Source organism: Xiphophorus couchianus, chromosome 8, assembly GCF_001444195.1.
Source record: "Xiphophorus couchianus chromosome 8, X_couchianus-1.0, whole genome shotgun sequence".
Classification (NCBI taxonomy): domain Eukaryota; kingdom Metazoa; phylum Chordata; class Actinopteri; order Cyprinodontiformes; family Poeciliidae; genus Xiphophorus; species Xiphophorus couchianus.
In genome coordinates, this window is record NC_040235.1 from 24233713 (window position 1) to 24255753 (window position 22041).

The 22041-nt window shown below is 40.9% G+C and overlaps 1 protein-coding gene across 3 annotated transcripts in view; it reads left to right on the plus strand.

Annotated features, from left to right (window-relative positions):
* ap3b1a (adaptor related protein complex 3 subunit beta 1a) overlaps nucleotides 1-22041 on the plus strand; it is a 60299-nt gene that overhangs the window by 15108 nt on the left and 23150 nt on the right. For all 3 annotated transcript variants that reach the window (XM_028025404.1, XM_028025403.1, XM_028025405.1), the window contains exons 7-22: nucleotides 1343-1525; nucleotides 2525-2677; nucleotides 3935-4032; nucleotides 4672-4726; nucleotides 4816-4887; nucleotides 5728-5790; nucleotides 5878-6010; nucleotides 6093-6202; nucleotides 6946-7122; nucleotides 8072-8258; nucleotides 8985-9115; nucleotides 10179-10329; nucleotides 10562-10739; nucleotides 12874-13024; nucleotides 14524-14572; nucleotides 17205-17308. In XM_028025404.1, coding sequence (XP_027881205.1) covers nucleotides 1343-1525; nucleotides 2525-2677; nucleotides 3935-4032; nucleotides 4672-4726; nucleotides 4816-4887; nucleotides 5728-5790; nucleotides 5878-6010; nucleotides 6093-6202; nucleotides 6946-7122; nucleotides 8072-8258; nucleotides 8985-9115; nucleotides 10179-10329; nucleotides 10562-10739; nucleotides 12874-13024; nucleotides 14524-14572; nucleotides 17205-17308 — 1995 coding nt within the window. The remainder of the gene's footprint in view (nucleotides 1-1342; nucleotides 1526-2524; nucleotides 2678-3934; nucleotides 4033-4671; nucleotides 4727-4815; nucleotides 4888-5727; nucleotides 5791-5877; nucleotides 6011-6092; nucleotides 6203-6945; nucleotides 7123-8071; nucleotides 8259-8984; nucleotides 9116-10178; nucleotides 10330-10561; nucleotides 10740-12873; nucleotides 13025-14523; nucleotides 14573-17204; nucleotides 17309-22041) is intronic.

Consider the following 22041-nt stretch of genomic DNA (forward strand, 5'->3'; position numbering starts at 1 on the left):
TGCAGAATCTATTCTACTCTTCATACATTAAACTGACTTTAACAAACTAATTGATTTAATAGTTTAATCAGCTGATTTATAGATGGCTCCCAGTCAGAGGGAACCAATCAGAGCCACAATAAGTGCCTTAGCGCTGTCAATCATGCTCATGTATGCTAGAACTCCTCTCCCACACGACATCAAGTTTTAAAATGGTTTTTATTCACTGTTCAATAATTACTATATTCAATTAGCATAAATTCTTCCTGATTTTGTCTGATTTTTAGATGGCCACTTTTTAATTATAAAATCATATATTATAACTATTGCCAGATTATACCATTTTTCATCACAATCCTCTCTTTTGATTGTAAGAAAATAAGTAATATTATACATGAATCACGTCAAATTTTATTTTATTCCCACAGTTCTTGTGGATTTTTTGCATCTTGTGAGAAACTTTTTCATTTCCCGCTATGCTAGCTTGAAAAACAAAACGGCTTGATGAATTTGACTGAATGCTAACCAGAAACTGAGCATCAGAAAAATAGTGTTTAAATCCTTTACTTTAACTAATATTTTATTCTTCAAAAGTTATTGAATAAAAAGGGAAACAAAAGTTAAGATTAAAACATTTACAGGATTCATTTAAAAATGATTTCTTTCTCGTTTTTCTTCCAACTTTCCCACGGCGCCCCCTGGTGGCCCCTATTTTGAAAAAACACTGACACAGAGCATTGGGTTAGTCAGAACGGAAGAAAAACTGTATTATGGTTCTTTTTGCTTTATTGTCACTTTATGTTGTGGTTTATTGGTTCATATTTCACGTTGTCCTTCTCTTGGTCTCACTGTTGATCACAGAGGCAGCAGACATTTTGAAGTTGATGTGTTTGGGAGAACAGGGCATTGCTAGCAGACAACAAACTAATTAAACGGTTGATAATTGGTTCTCTTCGCCACCGCTTCGGCCTTTGCCTGCGCTCTCTTCAATAAAGTGTTTTTGCTTGTATTGTTGTTTTAATTATCATCCAACTTCTTTAAGGGGCTAAAAGAGTTTATTGTAATCAGAGCTGTAAATTGCTATTATGTGGACTGAAATTGCAGCCGCACTAAAAAGTTTGCAACAAGAGTCGTACGTAACGGCGCTTTATTTCTCTAGAGTCCCTAAATTGCTGCTTGTTCAAGAGATGAAGTAATTGTACAATTTATCTGAGGAGAAAGCTGCTTGAAATGTTCATAACCTAAATTAACAGATTTAACTGGAAATAAACGTTACACTTAAATGGCAAACAGAAAAGAGAGAGAGAGAAAAAAAAACATGTCTCCAGAGTTTCTTTTTAACGGAGTGAAATCTGTCCTCTAGCTGGTGGCCGGCAGTGTGGTGATGGCCTTCGAGGAGGTGTGCCCGGACCGCATCGACCTGATCCACAGAAACTACAGGAAGCTGTGTAACCTGCTGGTGGACGTGGAGGAGTGGGGCCAGGTGGTCATCATCAACATGCTGACGCGCTACGCCCGGACGCAGTTCACCAGCCCCTGGAAGGAGGTGAGAGGCGCGGTGTAACTTAACTTACTGTTAAGTTTAAAACACTTACCAGAAAGGTTTAGAACTGGTAAGTTTAAAACCAGTTTGGTTTTCTTTCGTTCTTTGAAGGGTTTTAAGACCCCAGTATTCCACAGCCTGTAATTATCCAGTTTAATTTTTCTTTTTGGAGTATCAAATGCCAAAACGTTAAAAGACGAAACAGAATTCGCTTGACCCCAAATCGTAAACTGCGAGGAATACTTTTGGTTATAAATGACTTCAATATGACTTTTACTAATGATTGTGACAATATGATGAATATTTCACACAGTCTTCTTATTGGCCTCATCTTTAAATCGCCAATGTCGTCTACTGAATCCTCACACGGTCTTGGCGTGACGCTCAGGCGATGTCACAGTCTGATAGCGGGGAAGTGGGACAGGTGTTCTGTCAGACTGTCAGTTCAAGAAACGCACATGGGGTCAGTGGATGTGCGAAGCTGGTGGAGATTTTCTCCAAAAGACTTGGCAGCTTAAAATGCTAAGAAATGGATGCTGTGGTGGCGCGGGGGTAAAGCACCGACCATGTGTGGAGGCCTTTACCATCACAGGTTCGAGTCCCGGCCTGGTAACCTTTGCTGCATGTTTTCCCCACTCTCTCTTTTCTGTCTTACCTCTCAAATAAAGGCCAGCTGATCCAAAACCTTAAAAAAAGAAAAAAAAAAACATAATATGCTGTGAAAAGACAAAGTTTAAATTTTTTTATTTGTGTATATAATTTTTTTTTTTTTTTTTGCATTTCACAATTTTCTCACCCTTTATTTTGACTTATTAAGTAAAATCCCAATTAGAAATGTTTCTGATTGCGACAGCATCATTGATTCTCCAAGAATCCAAGAATGTCAAAGAAGCGTTGACATTTAAGCTTTAAATGTCAATGCTTCTTTGACATTTAATCCTTTACAAAATGTTTTGGTTTACATTAGCATCTTGTATGAATGTATTCATCTTTAAATTTTAGGACGGCATTTTCGACGAGAACGAGAAAGCCTTTTACGACTCCGACTCCGAGGAGAAACAAGGCCAGAGAGAAGCGAAGCCGTACATCATGGATCCAGATCACAGGCTGCTGCTGAGGAACACCAAGCCTCTTCTGCAGAGCAGGAACACTGCTGTGAGTTCACACACACCCACAACACCTCCTGTTGGAGAACCATCTGAAATAACCTCGTCCTACAGGAACATGTAATGTAAACGTCTGCGCTGGAACTCAGCAGTAATTTTCCATTTCCATCACACTATCAATGTTTCCAGGGCAGAAAATAGAGGAAACGGGAGCTGTTTTATGCTGCTAATGATCAACGGTAACAGCGATGCGTTTTCATTTTTATTGTCGACAATAATCATGGAGGGGAAATTTTAAACCGTCTACAACTTTACTGGTCTCCATCTGTTACAGTTTTTCTTTTTTGAATTGGCAGACATGATGTAAAAGATGATTGCAGTGACTTTCTATTAATGACGCTAATATGGAATGAATAAAATAGCAGTACCACAGTTGGCCACTAGAGGCTGTCCAGAAAATGTCTCTGAAATGATGCACAAAAAAACGTATTCTTTGGTGATCGATGGTTCATTTATCATGATGATGGGAATAAAAATGCTGCAATAATTGTTTATTTTGGTGTTGTTGTTTTTGTAATCTTCATTGTTTTGGGGTGTAAACTTTCTCCAAAACTGAAGCTTAGCCTTTATCAAATAAACAAATTCACTGTTCCAGTTATATTAAAAAGGGCAACTAGACACAACAGAGAAATATAAAAAATGAAGAATTTTAAAAATCGATCACAATAATTGCTGTCAATCTTTTTCTGAAATGTAACCAACCAGACAGCCATGTCTAAATAGATAAAACACAAAATTCATCAAGCTTATTAATAACAATATGAGCAACTATAGTAACTTATGATTATTATTTTTAGACACACAGCCCTCCTTTATCCCATTTCTGTTCTTGCACATCTCTTAGTGAACCTAAGACAAAAAAAAAAAAGAAAGGAAAACTGATTACAGATTTCCATCAACCAGGAGTCTCAAGGTCTGTGTCTCAGTGTAGCAGCGGGAGGAAAAATGCTCCCAAATGAAAGTGTTGATTAAAATGTGACATGCTGTGTCTTTACTCGTGACAGCGCAGTGACATCCTCCATCTTCATAGCTGCCTCGGGTCTTTCATTCTGCCTCCCCACGACGGACACGCGTCTTCCTGCTATTTAAAGCTTCCCCTGAAAAATTACCTTGTATCTTGAGTGCTTTTGTAGAATGTTTTCAGTGTGTTGATGTGTTCTGGTAAAGGACGAATCTGTAAAAAAAAAAAAAAAAGCAAGCAGACTTTGTTTAATGATTCACTGTTTGGTTGTTGTTGTGTGTTCAGGTTGTGATGGCTGTTGCTCAACTTTACTGGCATCTCGCCCCTAAACACGAAGTGAGCATCGTCACTAAATCACTAGTTCGACTGTTGAGAAGCCACAGGTAACTAAAAAAAACTTCTTACTATTTGGTATGGTGTTTAAAAAAAAAAAAAAAAGGAAGGTGAAATGTAGAGGTAGCTCTGCTATGACGGCGTATTAGAGGACTAAAAAAAGAGGAGATAATTTCTGCCAAAAAACTCAGAAATTTTTAGATTAATCTCAGAAATTTTCAAGAAAAAAACAAGGAAACCTTCTGAGCACAAAAAGTTGAGAATGTCTTTACTTTAACAAAAAAAAAAAAAATCAAATTTCTCTTCTTGAAAATATTACAATTTTGACACTTTTTTTAGCCCAGAGAATTTTCTTGGTTTTTTTTTGTTTGTTTTTCTTGAAAACTTCTGAAATCCTTCAAAATTGCAGAGTTTCTTTCTTGCAAATTCACAACTTTTGGAGTTTTGAGAATTTCTTTGTCTTTTTCTTGAAAATTACTGAGTTTTATTTTCTCTCGAATTTTCTCTCTCTTTTTTTTTTTTTTACTTGAAAACTTTTGAGATTAACCTAAAACTTTCTGAGATTAATCTTGAAACTTCTGAGTTTTCAGACATTTACTCTTTTGTTTCTCTCTACAATGGGCCTAATGTGCCGTTGTACTCTGCAGTCTCTGCACCTTAAGGTTGTTTTCCTTCTTGTTCTCGTGCAGAGAGGTCCAGTACGTCGTGCTGCAGAACATCGCCACCATGTCCATTCAGAGGAAGGTGAGGCTGTTCACAAAACATTATAGCAATCAAATCCTTTTATTGCTTTTCCAATAAGTTATTTTTTTCTTTTAATTTGTTTCGAGCAGGGGATGTTTGAGCCATACATGAAGAGTTTCTATGTCAGGTCCACAGACGCCACCCACATAAAAACACTGAAGGTAACGGATTTCTGCTTTATTGCAAACAACATGAGTTTAGAGTGAACCTAAATGACGAGCACTAATTATTTTACTGCTTGAAACTGTGTGGCTTGGTAACCCGTAGGAAAAATGTAAACATATGGAGCAGATTGAAATAGCAAAATGCGCCTATTCATAAAATGTTTGACTATTTAATTCATTGTAATGTTTCTAAGTTCGTTAGAGGATTAGTTTTCAGGTGAATCAAAATTAACATTTAAATTTGAAGAGCATGACATTTTCAAAATCATTAATATTCATTATTTTTTTGTTATATACTGTAATTCTGCAGGTAAATTAATAGTTTTGTGTTAATTTGTGTTAATTTTGCCTACCAATTGATTAGAGGTCAAATCCTCATATACATGCTGTACATATCATACAATTGAATGCACCAGTTAATATCTTAAAGATCCGAAGTATACATACAGAAAAAACATGGCCTGTAAGGGAGGAAATTCAAATCCTCCAAAAGAAACATCAAAAAGTCAGATTGCAGTTTGGAAATACACAGAGTGACAAAGACCTTTATTTTTGGAGACAAGTCCTGAAATCTGATGAAACTAAAGTGGAACTGTTTGTTTTTTTCTCTCGTTATTGTGACATTTAGCAAACAGAAATAATTTTAATAATTCAAACGGACCTAAAACAAGAGAAGTTTGATCTGATTTAACTTCAGACTTTAAGAAAAGATGTGTATGTTCTTTTGTTCTATGTGTGTAAACTTCTGGTTTCCACAGTGTTTTGTATTTCACAAAATCCCGCTCCGTTTCTTTACCCCACTTTCCGATAATCAAGTTTCTCTTCCGATTTTTACAGTTGGAGATCCTGACTAATCTCGCCAACGAAGCCAACATTTCCACCATCCTGAGGGAATTCCAGGTTTGTTGGTTCTCTTAAAGTATTGTCTTCAGTAACCAAGGCTTTCCTGTCCTCATCGTTCTTCTCACGGTTCCGATCGCACTCCAGACCTACGTGAAGAGCCAGGACAAGGCGTTTGCTGCCGCTACCATCCAGGCCATCGGCAGGTGTGCCACCAACATCTCCGAAGTCACGGACACCTGCCTCAACGGCCTGGTGCTGCTGCTTTCCAACAGAGACGGTAGGAAAATGCGCAGCCGCGTGCAGCCTCGCGCGTTCGTCTCCGGGGCGACCGTTGTTAGTTGCTTGGCTTGTTTCGACAGAGACGGTCGTGGCCGAGAGCGTGGTGGTCATCAAGAAGCTGCTGCAGACTCAGCCCACCCAGCACTGTGACATCATCAAGCACATGGCCAAGCTCTTCGACAACATCACCGTATGTGACGTCGTCATCACTAGCTGCGTTTCCACTGCCAATGTGCCCAAATCTTTGTCGATATTCTGCTAATGTCAAAAGAACACAGGTTTCAATATGCTTGTTCACGTGATAAGTTATTAAAAATCATGGCTGATTTTGATGTAAACAGTTACATGAGATGTATTCATACTTCAGCCATCAGAGGAATGCTGGAGTCTTATTCAAGCGTTGGAGCGACAAGCCTCTCATACTTTGGAGCCGCTACGTATGCGGCCTTTTGGAGAAAATTGTAGTCAGCCATTTTACAGAAGAGCTATGGATTCAACACGTTCGAATGACACAACACTTTTCATGAGCTGTGTGATGCTGTGAGAGCTCTGCGGGAGCCAGGTGCATATGTTGCAAAAACAAAACAAACCGTCATCCTCCTAGAAGACCACTTCCTGGTCGCCTTCTTCATCTTTTTCAGCAGTAGCAACATCCAGCTGTTGATCACGTGACTCGTGTGATGCGAAAAAAGTGTTTCCATTGCAGTTTTGCAATATGCACATCCATATTCATATGGCTGACAAACCGCCTCATTCTAGTGCAATAACTATTTAGAAAAATGTAAGTGTTTTCGAAACTCGCAAATTCATTTTCGGAATTTTAATTTGCGGCATTCTGTGGCTGATTGAAAAGCAGCTATTGGTGAACTTTGCTGTTAAACAGCGTAAGAACAGGTGGCCACTTTGCTTCCATCTTTCACTTTAACTCGGCAGGTTCCCATGGCTCGGGCCAGCATCCTGTGGCTGATGGGAGAGTACTGCGAGAGGGTGCCGAAGATAGCGCCGGACGTACTCCGAAAGATGGCGAAGACTTTCACTGCTGAGGAAGATATCGTAAAGCTGCAGACGGTCAACTTGGCGGCGAAGCTGTACCTGACCAACTCGAAGCAGGTGCAGAAGGTTTCCGCCGGAAGGAAAACCCGTCGACAAATTTCTGATGCACCAAACAAGTATCAAATATTTTCAACTATGTAACTGTAGCTTATAGTTACAGCATGCGAATCACGACGTGGGTGAATGAGAGATGATGTTAAAGTCATGAATGAACAGGAAGTGCTTTTTTTTTTTTTTGGGATAAGACGGAATCACCTTTGTAAAATTTGCAGAGGCTACGTTAGTAACGAGAGAATGTCGGAGACAAGTTAAACTATCGACTGACCTATGACGTCACATTCCTGCCAAAAACAGTGAAGAGACTGTTAAGCAATCATAATAAAGAATATAATATATTAATACCACATAAATAATATCACTACATTATTTATATTGTAGTTTGGGTCCTTCACTAATTTGGAAAAAATAAGTTTTTTGGTTTCTAACAGGCTAGCTGTTGCCCAGGGATGACCTGGTTGAAAATGAAATGATTCCAGTTACCAGATAGTTTCTTGATGCATCTCTACTAAAAATCATGTTCATCTACCGTACTGGCACTTTATTTACAAACATGTAGATTAGCCAAATAAAAATATACAATTTTCAGTATAAATCCTTTCTTAAAGAATTGTAAGGTTACTGTTGTCATGACAGTTTAATGTTAGTGTTTAATTTCCTCTCTTTCTGTCTCATCCATCATTTCTGACAGAAAACTCTTACAACCATTCATGGTCTTCTTTTAAGCAGAAGAGTCGTATACCAAAAAATGTTCAAGAATCGGTTTTAACGATTTTTTTTTGAAAACCAGGAAGATAAAGCGTTGGAAAATTTAGCTAAATATTGATGCTGTTTGCACTTTGTGCAGACAGAAGCACTAAAGCCCCCAGCAGCAACAGGAACCTTTCTTTTCAGTAGATCACATTGTGCACGAATCAGCTCTAGGTCCTACCTCTCCTTTCACTCCCAGACCAAGCTGTTGACCCAGTACATTCTGAACCTCGGCAAATACGACCAGAACTACGACATTCGAGACCGGACGCGCTTCATCCGACAGCTGATCGTGCCCAGCGAGAAGAGCGGCGCCCTCAACAAGTACGCCCGCCGCATCCTGCTGGCCTCCAAGCCGGCGCCGGTCCTCGAGTCCGCTTTCAAAGGTACTTCACCCGCACGTCGTTTTAACCTCTAAGCCGTATTTTTGAAACGTATTAGGCCTCCTAAGCCACTTTTCTAGTTGCGATTAAATCCATTACTTTCTCCTGCCTGTTTTTCTTAAGCCAGAAGAGAATCTCTGAATATGAATTAGGGGAAGCTTTACTTCAAATTGAGTGGCTCTGTTTCCAGTGGATTCAGGCGGCGCTTTCATTATTCTGGTGTGTGTGTCTCTTTGAAGGGCAGTTAGGTCAGACCCCTTTACCTTGGACTAATGAGATGGGTAAATTATCGAGCCGGCGCAAACCTTTGTTGAGACACCGGGAGGTGGAGGGAAAAAAAAAACTTCATTTTCTCTCTTCCTCCTTGACAAAATGGACAAAACAGCCTCCTGTAACATTAAAATTCACAGGCAGTTTGCACCCACTGGATGTTTATGGATGGCCTTATTCACTCCTGTCATTCTTAATATTCGCAAGTGAAGTTTTCTTCTTTTTTTTTTTCTTTTCTATCAAACAGAGGAGCACCGTTTTTTTTCTTATTTCACCCTCTAAGGACAAAAGCACTCTGTTGCTCACAGAGAAAAAGCAATGGGTGATTGTGGTGATAAACGACAAAAACAATTATTCCTCGACACCCAATCGCCGACTTCTTCACTGACAACTGAGCTTCTTGCTCATTTGTGTCGGATTTCTTTGACTTCCTTTCATTTTCCTTCCCTCTGCGTTCAGACAGAGACCGTTTCCAGCTGGGGACCCTCTCCCACAGCCTGAACATTAAAACCACCGGCTACCAGGAGCTGTCCGACTGGCCAGCGGTGGCACCGGATCCGTCTGTGAGGAACGTGGAAGTGATCGAACCGGTACGGTTTTTATCAGAAACATTTCTCATTTAGCAGTTATTGACGTTCAAGTTACTCCAGCAGTAAACTGTAATGGGTACACCTTCAGATACATTGAATTCAGTTAAATACAAATATTTCATGTCATCATCATCCTCATCATCAGCCACGTTAATTTTTACTGTCATATTTAACATACAGACAATTCAGGGATGAAAAAGAGAAAAACATTTGGAGCATCTCTGTTTCTCGGCAGCCCAATAGTTAAATTGTCACCTACTTTCTTGAACATTTCTGTATTTTCCACTGTTTTACTCTAAATGTATCTTACCCCAACAGGCTTAAAAATAATAATAAGGTTGTGAAAAATATGTATTTAATGGAGAAAGTAAAAACTGGGTGTGAGTAGTCTGATTGACAGCACTAAGACCCTCCTCCTGGCTCTGATTGGTTGTTGCTGACGGGGAGCGGTGCGTTTCTGCAGATGACAGCAGGAGCATCGAGGAGGCAGAGGAGCTCTTTTTCTTTTTCATAGATTATCTGTCCCATGCTGTCAGGACATAGTGACAGTTTTAACAAATATTTTAGAAGATACATATTTTTACTGTAAGCTTTAGCTATCTAATTGGCGATAATAAGGAGTCCTGTCCAGTTCGTGTCGCCTGTTTAATAGACGATCCAAGAGGGAATGAGGGATTTACATTTGTACTTTAAAGTATTTGTCCATAACTTGCTTTGGATTGCAGAAAGCTCAAAACACGGCATCAGATAACATCCACAAAGTGAAAGTTGATTAACACCCTCTGCTGAAAGCCAGGAGAAAAATGTCTGGAGATACGAAATTTGCTGCTCATCCACTTCTCCGTCCATTTAAATCTTTTAAACTCCACAGTGGAACAGCTGCGTCTTTTTGCCACAATGATAACAAAGCAACTTTGTTCGGTCTCTAAATAAAGTTTTGATATTTTTAAATGTGGCCTTTAACAAAAAACAGGAAAGAAGAAAAAAGTCTGCTAATCGCTGAGCTCGTTTATTATCTCCCGTCGCTCTTGGCAACATAATTTGATGTGTTGCATCGCTTTAGGTACAAGAGTGGGCGCCGTCTCTGGGGAAAGCCAAGAAACCCAAATCTGATAAGTTCTACTCAGACGATGAGGAGAAGGAGGAGGAAGGATCTGGAAGTGGCAGTGAAGACAGCAGCAGCAGCAGCAGCAGCAGCAGTGGTAGCAGTGAAGGTATGTTTGTGTTTTAGTTGCAGCGGGTTTCAGAAACTGACAGAAATGCTTTTTTATACCTTTAGATTTTGACATAATTTTACTTAATTATTAGAAAATATTTGGAAGGCGAATTAAACAGGTCGGCTGATTTCAGATGACAATTAAAACAAATTCAATTAAATTAAACACACAAGCTTTATTAGAGTAAAAAGAACTATATTGAACCTACAGTTACGATGTTGTTCTTTAGAGTCGGGCAGTGAGAGCGAAGAGGAGAGCAGCAGAGACTTGGAGAAGACCTCCAGCGATTCCGAAAAGAGTTCGAGCGGATCCGAAGCGAGCTCCAGCGAGTCTGAATCCCAACAAAAGAAGAAGAAACGAGCTAAGAAGGTGACCCAGAGGAAAAGCAAGCAGACCGCTGCGGACAGGTGAGGTGAAATCCACGCTGTCTGCCAGATTCTTCAGGTTTCACAAATCACTAACTACAGTCATTAATAAAGCATAACTTTTCCAAATTCGACTTGTCTAAATTTGTGTGGCTGCGATGAATTTCTAATACAATATAGACTTAAAAGGAAAATCAGCAGAATGTACCAATTTTGTATCCGATTAATCAGTCAATCATCAAAATGATCGATTAATCGATAACTAAATTAATTGTTAGTTGCAGTCCTACCCATAGTTGTTAAATCCAGTGGAGTAGCGCTTTACTCCACTGCCACATCGAAAGCTGTGAATCGATGCTAGCTTTAGCATCATTAGCTTTTGAAGAAAACAAAGTTTTCCCCATTTGGATCATTTGCCTCCCACACAAAAACTACTTTCCCCCCCTTCTTTCATTAACGTCCATCCAGGAAACTTATTGCAACCAATAAAGTTTGCTGAATAAACTGTTTAAATACAGAATAAATCCTAAATCCATGCAAATTTAATGTACTGTAGCGTCTGTCCTTTCTTTACCACACAAACCCTCCCTCTCTCCCTCTCTCTCCCTCTCTCTCCCTCTCTCTCCCTCTCTCTCTCTCCCTCTCTCTCGGGTCGGCTGGTCTGCAGGAGTATCGCTGGCGTTCCATTAACAAGCTAATCAAGGAGAATTTTTCTCCAGTAGCGTAACCCACATTTACATGGCTAATGGATAATGACTTTTGATTGGTCATTTAGCAGCCTGGTGTTACCAATAAACGAGATTTGAGTCATTACTACAGAATATGCTCACGCACTCTCCCTTACACAACTGGCAAATTTAGTTTCTTACGCAGCGCACTTCATTTACTCACGGACACACAAAATCACCGAACGTACCTGATCTTCTCTTTCTTTTTCTTTCTTTTCTTTTTTCTTTTTTTTTGCTGTGTGACAGGCTGCCGGCTGACCCTGTTCTCTCCATTAGAGAGTATAATTAGAGCAACTCACCCCAGTGCTCAAACACACCAGAACGCGCGCACACACGCGTACAGTCGGTAATTAGAGCCGCTCACCCCAGTGCTTCCACAACAAACACAGCATAATGCCCTCATTATGGCCCAGTCATTTCAGGCAGGGCCTAATCAGTCCCACAGTGATTTATATCACTTTTTCCTGTTCGCAGCAAATGAAATCTGTAGGCCAAATTAATACTGGCTTTTCATCATCGCCCAAGTTAAAAAGCCAGTTACCGTCACAATTCCCCTCATTAATTTAACGGCTGAAAATCCCAGGCAGGCGGAGTAAACACTCATTATTGGAACAAATTGAAGAGGGACAGAGCAAGTGAAAGAGAGGGGAGAAAGATGGAGAAAATCTTTCTTGACTGAGCGCCGCATTGAATTCACTTTGCAAACAAAAACAGATTGATCGTCGTCGTTTTGATCGAGTGCACTGAAAGCTTTCAGACGCCTTAAAGTTTGTTTTGCTTCCACTTCTCAACGCAATTTTTTTTTCTTCCCCCGCAGTGTTTTTGTTACAGCTGAATGTGTTTAATGTGACTCAAGGTTATTTCACTTATAAACTAAATTATTAGAGATTAACCACTTTTTTTCACTTCCGATAACAATATCAGAGAATTGGCATTGGCCGATACGATCCGATACAGAAAAACAGTGCTGAATTGACTTGATGCAATTTTTTTTACACAGACATGAATGTATTGAATTACACACTTATTTGTTACGCCATTAACTTCACAATCTTGATCAAACATGTAAAAACAACAACTTTAATTTGTTCAGTCAGTGCAATTAGGAGTAGAGCAGCCAACGTAGAACTAATAATAAAGAACCTGACTAAACAAAAGCTTGACTGTCTTGGTCAAACATGTGAAAATAAACTGCAACAAACCTGTCAAATTATTCTGAAATTGCAATTAGAAATTCTATATATAATGACGTCGCTCAGAGTGCAAAACATAGAATTAGACTGAACAGATCCGACCTTATCAGTTGTCACAGATACACAATCTAGAATTTTTTTCAGTTTCAGGACCAGTACATCTCTAGAAAATGTTAATACAATGGGAAAATGGTTTTGCTGAAACTTCCTTGTATGTTTGAGGCATTTTGTTTTTCTTTTGCCTGATTGTTTTAGTGGCTCGGATGAAAACGAAAACGGTCCTTTGGGCAAAACCAGCAGCTCATCCGCTGAAAGCTCCTCCTCCCCGGAGTCTGACTCCTCCGAGCATTCCGACTCCGACTCTCCGGCTCCGCAGAAGAAGACCGTCGGAAAGGCTAAACCGAAGGTGATGTCACCCTTTAACGTCATTATAGCCTGGCACAGCTGAGCAGAGGTACTTGCTTAGCTGAAGCAAGGACCTCAAAGTCCTGACTTTGCAACTCAGAGTTAGGACAACTTTGAGTTACAGTGCAAATCCATCCTTTCACTCTTGAAGTGTTTAATCCACTTGTCACAAGTCAAGAAAATGTATTATTACAGTCAATCAAAGGCTACAAATTTTCACATTTCCACTCTCATAAAACAACAGTAACACATGTATCACATAAAAATGGTCTGAAAACAACAATATTATCGTTTATCGCAATAATTACGGCAACTATTTATCGTCCAGCAAAACTTACAGTGACAGCATTTGGTCTCAGCTGATCCCCAAAATCTTATAGAGATCTCTGCACACTGGGCGGTTTGTAGACTGCCAGTCAAATATTGAGCTTTAAAGCTTATTAAAGAGATAAAAGAAAAGAAAACCTGAACGTACACCTACAGAATGTTGGCTTTACTGGATTACCGTTGCTGAGGGCTGCTGATAAAAAGCTACAGTGGAACATTCACTTTCATGTTGTAACGTTCATCTTTGTGGTACGAGACGCAGCCCGGTTGATGGGATATAATCGGGTTGAAATTGTAAACAGGAGAACAGTCCTCTTCTTTTCAGCTCCCACTGAGTATTAACATGATATTCTCCCAGCTTTGTGTGCTGAAAGCTTCAAAATCCTGATTTACTCTCTGGGATATCATTTGGCTCCATGGCATCTCCTTTATTTTGTTTTTCTCTTCCACCGCTTTTATGTTAGTTTTTTCCCTCCCCAGTTCTCACAATCTTTTTCTTACCTGTTACGCTCATCACATTATCTTTCTCTCACCCTTTTTGCCGTTCGGCGCTATAAAATTCTCATTTCATTCACTTTGTCATTTGGTTATGGCCTATGAATTATGCATCTTTTTTCCCCTCAGCCATTTTTTTTTCTGCACGGCTCTTTCAGACCGCTATTCCAGTAACAGGGTTTCCGTCTCTATTACCCCCACCAAGCTTCGATCAGAGAAAATCTGATAAGATACGGCCGCCTGGAACTTTACGGTTTGTTTTGTTTTTTTTTTCTTTACTCCTGTTTGCCTCTCACTCCTTTGTCCTGTTTGTTTGCTGCTTATCTAGCCTGGAGTTGGCAGAGTGGGATTTTATGGTTCTTTATGCGATGTGATAAACTCAGCTTGGTTAGGTGGCTGTCGAGAAAGGGTGATAAAAACGTGCTCGTATGTTTAAATCAGATTTTTATTGCAGGTTTGTGAGTTTGAGGCATGTGTGCTTTTCTCTACCAGACTCTGCGTGACACAAGTCGCATAGAAATGTAAACCAATTGATTTGGGGAGGAATGTGTAACATCTTCAAGGTCTCGTTATTGAAATGTTTCTCTCTCTCTAGATGGAATTCCCACAATGCTACAGTTCATCTTCTTGTCTTTTTATTTTTACGCTCATTGTGAATTTGCTGTGCTTGCTTTTTAGGTGGAGGTCAAGTCCAAGAAGGAGGTCTCTTTATTGGATCTAGATGACTGTAAGTTTATCTGTCAGTTGTAATACTGGTTTCCTATGGCAGCAGGCTGTAAACTGTAGTGAAACTCAGTGTAGCCACTAGAGCAGGGGTGGGCAACTCCAGGCCTCGAGGGCCGGACTCCTGCAACTTTTAGATGCATCTCCACTTCAACACACCTGAGTCAAATAATGAGGTCATTAGCAGGACTCTGGAGAACCTGACTGCACTTGGGAGGTGATTCAGCTGCTGGATTCAAGTGTGTTGGACCAGGGAGACTTGCAAGAGTTGCAGGACACCGGCCCTCGAGGACCAGGATTGCCCACCCCTGCACTAGAGCCTGAGCATAGTTAAAATCCGTGAATACTTGAGACCACCTCCAAAATTGCTTAACACTGCCTGTTTTAATAGTTTACACACCAAATATACCTTAATATGCATTAATACACACTGTAGAAACCATCGTGGCTCTTTTTAATTCTATTCATTCACTATATTTAAAATTTGAATGTTTACGTTGTCTATTTTTAATCTGCTTGATTTTCTTTTTTTATTATTATCATCTTCTTTTTGTATGTTTTTTTAAATTTTCTTGTACAAGCACTTTGAATTGTCTTGGACTGAAAAGTGCTGTATAAATAAAGTTGCCTTGACTTACTGCAGAAGCTAATGCTGCATCCCACTAACCTCAGAAGTTGGAACTGGGAGCGGTGAATAACGTCACAGCCAGGTTAACAGCATTCCAGTTATCTTAGTCGGAAAAGTCGTGATCCCTATATCGTGAAGCCCAAGCAGCCATTTATGCAGTGCCTCTTACGAACATCGTCGTAGGCTGTACCTTCCACAGCAACACATTTCATTTGTTCAGTTTAGCTAAAGGCGCTACATGTATCACTGGTTTCGGACGCACTCTTACAAGTATGACCTGTACTGTGTTTTCACCACAGTTTACTATTGTTGATACGAGGAGCGGCCATACTGAATCTTGAAGTTGTCTTTCTGAAAGATTCTCAGAATATTGGAAGCGGAAGTCCAACTTTGAGAGTTCCAGTCCATTTTTGCTAACTTGGAAGTCAAAAATTTCCGAGTTCCGACTACAAATGCAACGCGGCATAAAATCTAGAGTCTCCTTTATTGTTGTTCCAAAGGAAAATAAGGTCATGGATTGACTGATTTGCAAATACCAGCCAATGGCGTGTCAAGTGCGCAGTTGTGTCCAGCTTCACAAATTGCATTTTCTTCCAAATAGTTTAGATAAATTTTCAACTAATAAGTTGCGAGTCACATTCCACAGAAAAAAAATTAAATACAGAAAGTTGACTAGGTAGTGGTCCACTGTATTCAGATTTGTGTTCTGCATCATCTTCCTGCCTCATCCCTAATTGACTGTAGGAACAATAATGACTGTAATAATGAAGTAGTAGGATTATTCACCCAAAATAAATCTTCTGTAGGTGGAAGGACTGTACTTTTATTTCTGAGATGGTTAGAGAGACAATTTCTGTCAATGTCAAAATTGCTCCATGAAAGCCTGGCTGCTCCATAATGCAGGGTTCATAAATTTGCGACATACAGTACAGACCAAAAGTTTGGACACACCTTCTAATTCAGTGGGTTTTCTTTATTTTCATGACTATTTATAAGGCAAGAAATCCCACTTATTAACCTGACAGGGCAGGTTGACCTATGAAGTGAAAACCATTTCAGGTGACGACCTCTTGAAGCTCATCAAGAAAATGTAGAGTGTGTGCAAAGCAGTAATCACAGCAAAAGGTTGCTACTTTGAAGAAACTAGAATATAAGGGGTATTTTCAGTTGTTTTACACTTTTTTGTTTAGTGCATATTTCCACATGTGTTATTCATAGTTTTGATGCCTTCAGTGTGAATCTACAATGTCAATAGTCATGAAAATAAAGGAAACTCATTGAATTAAAAGGTGTGTCCAAACTTTTGGTCTGTACTGTATGTCAGCAAATTGCATATTGTTTGTACTGCAGAACTTTGTTATAGAAAATCCTCTCCAACTTAACAAAACTTGAAATCTGGACTGACAACGCTTACTTTAGGTGAATCTAGATCACCTAAAAGGCCCAGATGAAGCTGTAATACTGTTGTTGAAATCAACAATTCATGCAATTATTTACTAATAAATACCACACCTCAATTTGTATGGATTGATCCCCACACATGTGAGTATGACCCTGAAGGAGAAGGGTGCACACCTCCAAATTGCACCCTCGCTTAGTTACACTGGTTGCTGGGAGACTAAAGGAAATTGAGAATGATTATAGTGAGTGTGGAGAGATCTTCCCACATAAAGCTACAAGCTAATGAGACATCCGAGAGAGTTTTGCTAAGATGGGGAGCACATGTTAATGTTTTAGGACAAAGAGGGGAATACCATCTGCTTTTCCTTGGCATTATGAAGTTAGAAAGCATTCACACTAAATTATTTTTTTTCCTAATTTGCTGCAACCTGTCCAGATTTAACTGAACATAAAGGGGTCTAAATAGCCCTAATCCATTGTTGAGGGGGCTTAATGATTGTGTATTCTCAGTTTTTACCTTTTTGATCTTATAGCTTAACACAACCAGTTTGCCAGTCTCACTAACTGAATCAGCATGGTTTGAGTCATTGTTTCTTTTGTTGTTTAGTTTCTCCTGTGCCTCCGAGTGCACCAAAGTCCTCTGTGTTCTCCTCGAGTCTGCTGTCCGACCTCGAAGGCCTCTCTCTCTCCAACGTCTCGTCCGCCATGCAGGTTGGTGCCCGCCATTTCCAAACTTTTCATCTGACCGCGTCACGGCCAGACCGAGTGACATTTCCTCCAGCAGTGTGTGCCGGGAGTCGATTGTTCCTTTCTCCCTGACACCGCAGCATCAACACGCGATGGCGAAATGAGCCTCCTCTCCCTTGAGGAACATTTCGGCGCCAGACGCCAACTATTGACCTTTCCAGCCTCACTATATTTATAGCCGGTCGGGACAGCGCAGCAGCTCTCCCCGTTTCCTGTATCTCTTATAGTCTGTCTTTTTCGACCGTCGCCGTCTTTTTGTTCTTCCACACCCTTGAACTCTATTTCTGCGCCTCATCTAGAAGTCCAACCGCTCTGATTCTCTCTCCTCCTCCTCTGCCGCCCTCCATCTTTTTCTGTCAGGTGTTGCGTCCCTCGTGTCTCCGCGTTGTGTATATCTGATGGTTGACCTTTCCTGGTGTGACGGCTCCTTTCTCTCCATAGTATGTGAGCAGCTCTTCACATCTGTGTGTTTTGTATCCCGTCTCTTCCCCCGGGAGGGAATGTCCAAACCACTCTCTCAGCTGCTGCTGTGTCTATTTTTCTACGACAAAGCTGGATGATTGGAAATGCTGCGGTTAGAGGATTTTTAAATCGCAACGAAATCATGATGACATGAAACTACTGCAACCAGTTGTCGCCTTTTGTAGGGATATTATGTTAATTTTATGTATGGCTAGACAATAAATCAGTAGACAAGTGATCAATATCAATTGATAATACTTTTGGTGGAATATTCAATTTATGGAATATTCACTGACTTCCTATCCAGAACTGCACAGCATTGTGGGAGATGTAGGCAGAGGAAAGAGTTGATCTGCTCAACCTCTCACAGTCAGTTAAGCGTCGACTCATTCACTCACTCTTTGGTTACCTAGCAACAACCTGTTGAGTAACTTGCGCAGCAGTAGTTTCATGTTTCGCCACCTTGCCTCATAACTTCTTAAAAATTAACGTGTGGAGAGAAAATCGAGGATAAAACAGTGAAGGTCATGCTACCAGTTTGGCATTAATATTTAAATCAAAAAACGGATCAATAGTTATCATTGTCTACTGATATGAAATGCTTATATCCTGATACATTTTTCAGCCATATCGCCTGACTCCACCTTTAGATATAGTGGAACATTTCAGAATTTTCTACCAGAATGACAATTATGATTGCAAGGTACTTTATTAGATTATGAGACCATAGTCCAGTCGTAGCTGATCGACTTTCTGTAAAAGCTTCAGATCAGATGAATAGATAAATCTGTTCTATGGAGACAAAAAGAAAGTTCAGACTTTTTTTGTTTTTTAAACAATTGTAACTAGTGGTACCCCTACTGGCTCTGCAATGTAGAACTCACTTTTCTCAAGCAGAGAGCACTTATTCATTTTCCTTAAAATTTCTCAGGGTTGGAGCCAAGTCTGTCGCAGTGAGCAGTATAAGTGATTTAATCGTATGATTAAAGAACTCAATAATTTCCTTTTGCATGATTTTATTCTTTGTTTTTCCCACGTCTCTCTCTCTGTCTGCCAAAAGAGTGGATCACAAAAGGCTTCAATCTGGCACACATGGTCTCAGCCTTCATCTGGTAGACCTGGTTCGATTTCGGGACCAAAATTGCGACATTTGTTTCATTTTCAGCTGCTGTGGTTCTCTTTCACGCTGCACTGAGTCAAACAAACCAAACTTTAAAAAGAAAACTTGTTCCCCTCCTCGCCTGTGGTGGCGCTGTACCAAGAACCACTGAAGGAAGCAACATAAAAACCTCTGAAGGGGCGTGCCGTGGTGGCGTAGGGGACAGCGCGACCCACGTTTGGAGGCCTTGAGTCCTCGACACGGCCGTCACGGGTTCGATTCCCAGACCCGGCGATATTTGCCACATGTCTTCCCCCCTATCGCTCCCCCTTTCCTGTCAGCCTACTTTCATATAAGGGACTCTAGAGCCCACAAAAGACCTCCTGGAGGGGAGAAAAAAAAAAACCTCTGAAGAAGACATGAGCTCAACTCCCTCACTCACAAAATGTAAACAAAAAATGGAGTAGCGTCAGACTTTATTGGTAGCAGGATTTCTCTTCAGTTGTTGCTAAAAGACCACAAGCCATTTCTCCCGCTAGTGCTAGACTCTGACGTTTGTTTTGGTTGTATTTACCCAGAATGCCCTGCGCTGTAGTCCACTTCTTACTTTTGGAGCGGTCTCTGATCCACTTGCCCTGCACATCTGCTTTTGAACCAATCCAGAGTTCACTTCAGTCGATCCGAGACTTAGATTTTCGCCAAAACAGAGTTTAATTTTTGGGTCCGCATCAGAGTTCGATTACTCTTTCTCAGCTCCCCAAACAAACCGGACTTTCTAAACATAGCGACCTGGAGTTTGATTAAAGCGGACTAAATAGTACAGGTGTGAACGCACCACAAATGTTCTTCCTACTGTCCCCTCTCAGCCGATGAGTTTTATGTCAAGTTAGCACGTAGTTTGCGTTTGCCCACCACCCCCCTGCCTCTCTGCCTTCCTGCCTGCCTGTCAGGATGACTGACAGCTGCTCTCAAGCCAACATGGATGCAGCTGGAGTCTTGTTAGTCAGTCTCTCCTCCTCAGGTGAAGGCCAGGGAGTAATGGCGAATAGAAATGCAGATTAGAACAGCGAACTTTTTGCACATCACCATCTGATTTAGAGTCAATTCTATGCATAAATACATGATGGGGCAGCAGAATTCATAGACAAGGGTAAATAACCTCACCTTTTACTCACACACTCACACACACGCACACCAGCTCGTGCATATGCACATCCCCCCCCTCCACACACACACACACACACACATACTCACACCAACTGGCCCCTGTGTCATTTCTATTTCTCAGCAATCTGCCCACAGAGGCAGCGGTTGTGTCTCAGCTGAGCGCTCGGGCCCTTTTAGAGAATTACTGCATGGTTATCAAAGGCGTTTAGATTAACCCCGGTCACTGTCTTTGACCCACCTCCTTCTTCTGTCTCCTGCTCCTCTCTCCCCTCGTTTCTGCATGCTACCGCTCTCTCTAATAACATTTTGACATCAGGATCTCTCACAATTGCCTCTTAAATCCCCCCCGCCCCCGTCCACTGCCCCCGAACCTCTTCCGACTGCTGTCCGTGTGTGTGCGGCGGCAGGGTTGGGGGGTGAGGGGTGCGGGCGGCCGAGGCTGATAACTTTTCATTCATAATTAGCGGTCGGCGAATGGGGCCGCGTTAGGGGGAAATTGAACTGTCAGCGGCGGGGCGCGGGGCGTTTGACCCCATCACGCCCAGAGGGGCCCATCATAATTTGTTCATTTGGTGTCCATCAGGCAGGCGCAGGCTCTGTCCCCTCCTCCTCCCCCGTCTCTCGCCTCACCCCCGTGACCTCCTCGTAGGCCCCCCACCCCCCGCCTCACACGCCGCCGTAAGCCCCAGGGTTCACGTCTAATTATGAATCAGCAGAAGGACCTCCAGTGTTGCGAATATAGCAGCTCCTGCCCTCCAAGCCTCTTGCTGCCACTCAAACTGCAGGGATTGCTTCTTAAATAGGAAGAAATGTCCGCGAGGAAGCGGTCAGTCAGGTGAACCGGCCGCTTGTTATGGAGAACGGGCGGGTTTAAAGCATCTCTTTAGTTGTAAAAATTTTCGTCACTCTCTAATTTGTTTTCTTTTTCATTCTTTTCTCTTTTCACTTGTGTTTATCTTTTTCTGAATTTTAACTACTGACTAGGCCTGTCACAATAACAAATTTTGCTGGACAATAAATTCTCCCAGAAGTTACGGCGAGATCGTTCTCGAGTAATATAATGGTAATGGCATAATAATGCAAGAACATATTCTCAAAGATCAATAAACTTTAAATTCTAGTGAAAAGTTAACACTGGAAGACATTTTAAAGATCCAAAACAAACAAACAAAGTGAACAAAGGAGCTAGTTGAGTCTAAAGCACCAGATTTTGGTAGAGAGAGAGAGGAGAAAAACAATAAATCCTGCAAATGGAAGTTGTTGAGCTCGTTTTAATTTATCATGCAATTAATTGAGTTATTATTGATTGTGACAGGCCTACTGCTTACACTTATGATATGTGAATTTGTTGCCATTCAGGACTTATTAATTTTTCATTTTGAAAATTTATAAAGCTCCATTTGTCTTTTACAGTTCAGGGATTCCTCCAGTGCATTATAATCCTGGCGGGCCACCAGGCTTTACTGGCCCTGATTTCCTTAGTCTTGGGAGATCTGCAATCGGCCGATACTTGCATGAGAAACTGATCTTGCCCACCTCAGCAGAGGTCTGAAAATCAGCCGCTGTCCTCTTTTGCTCTGCTGTGAGAGGTTTGACTTTTTAAATATTAGTGATCAGCCAGAAAACTGCAATTGGTGCATTCCTAATTCATACTTTTCCCACTGAAATATAATTTTAATGTGAACCCTTTCTGGCTGTATGGAGCATTTAGGAATGCAGCACCATTCCTCTCTTACCTGTTGCTGCACACTGCAGGTCAGCAGGTAGAAAGATTGCTAGAAAACAAGACAAATGTGACTGTTTAGAAATGCTTGCTTTCATAAAAACATGGACAATCATGGTGTAGAAGCTCAAGGAGCCCAACTCCTCACTTGTGGTGGCAAGCTAAGTCGCATGTTCGTTAAGCATTCAGCCACACTTTTCAGATTTGAAAGCATTTCAAATCCTAGCAGAAAAATCCTAATAAAAT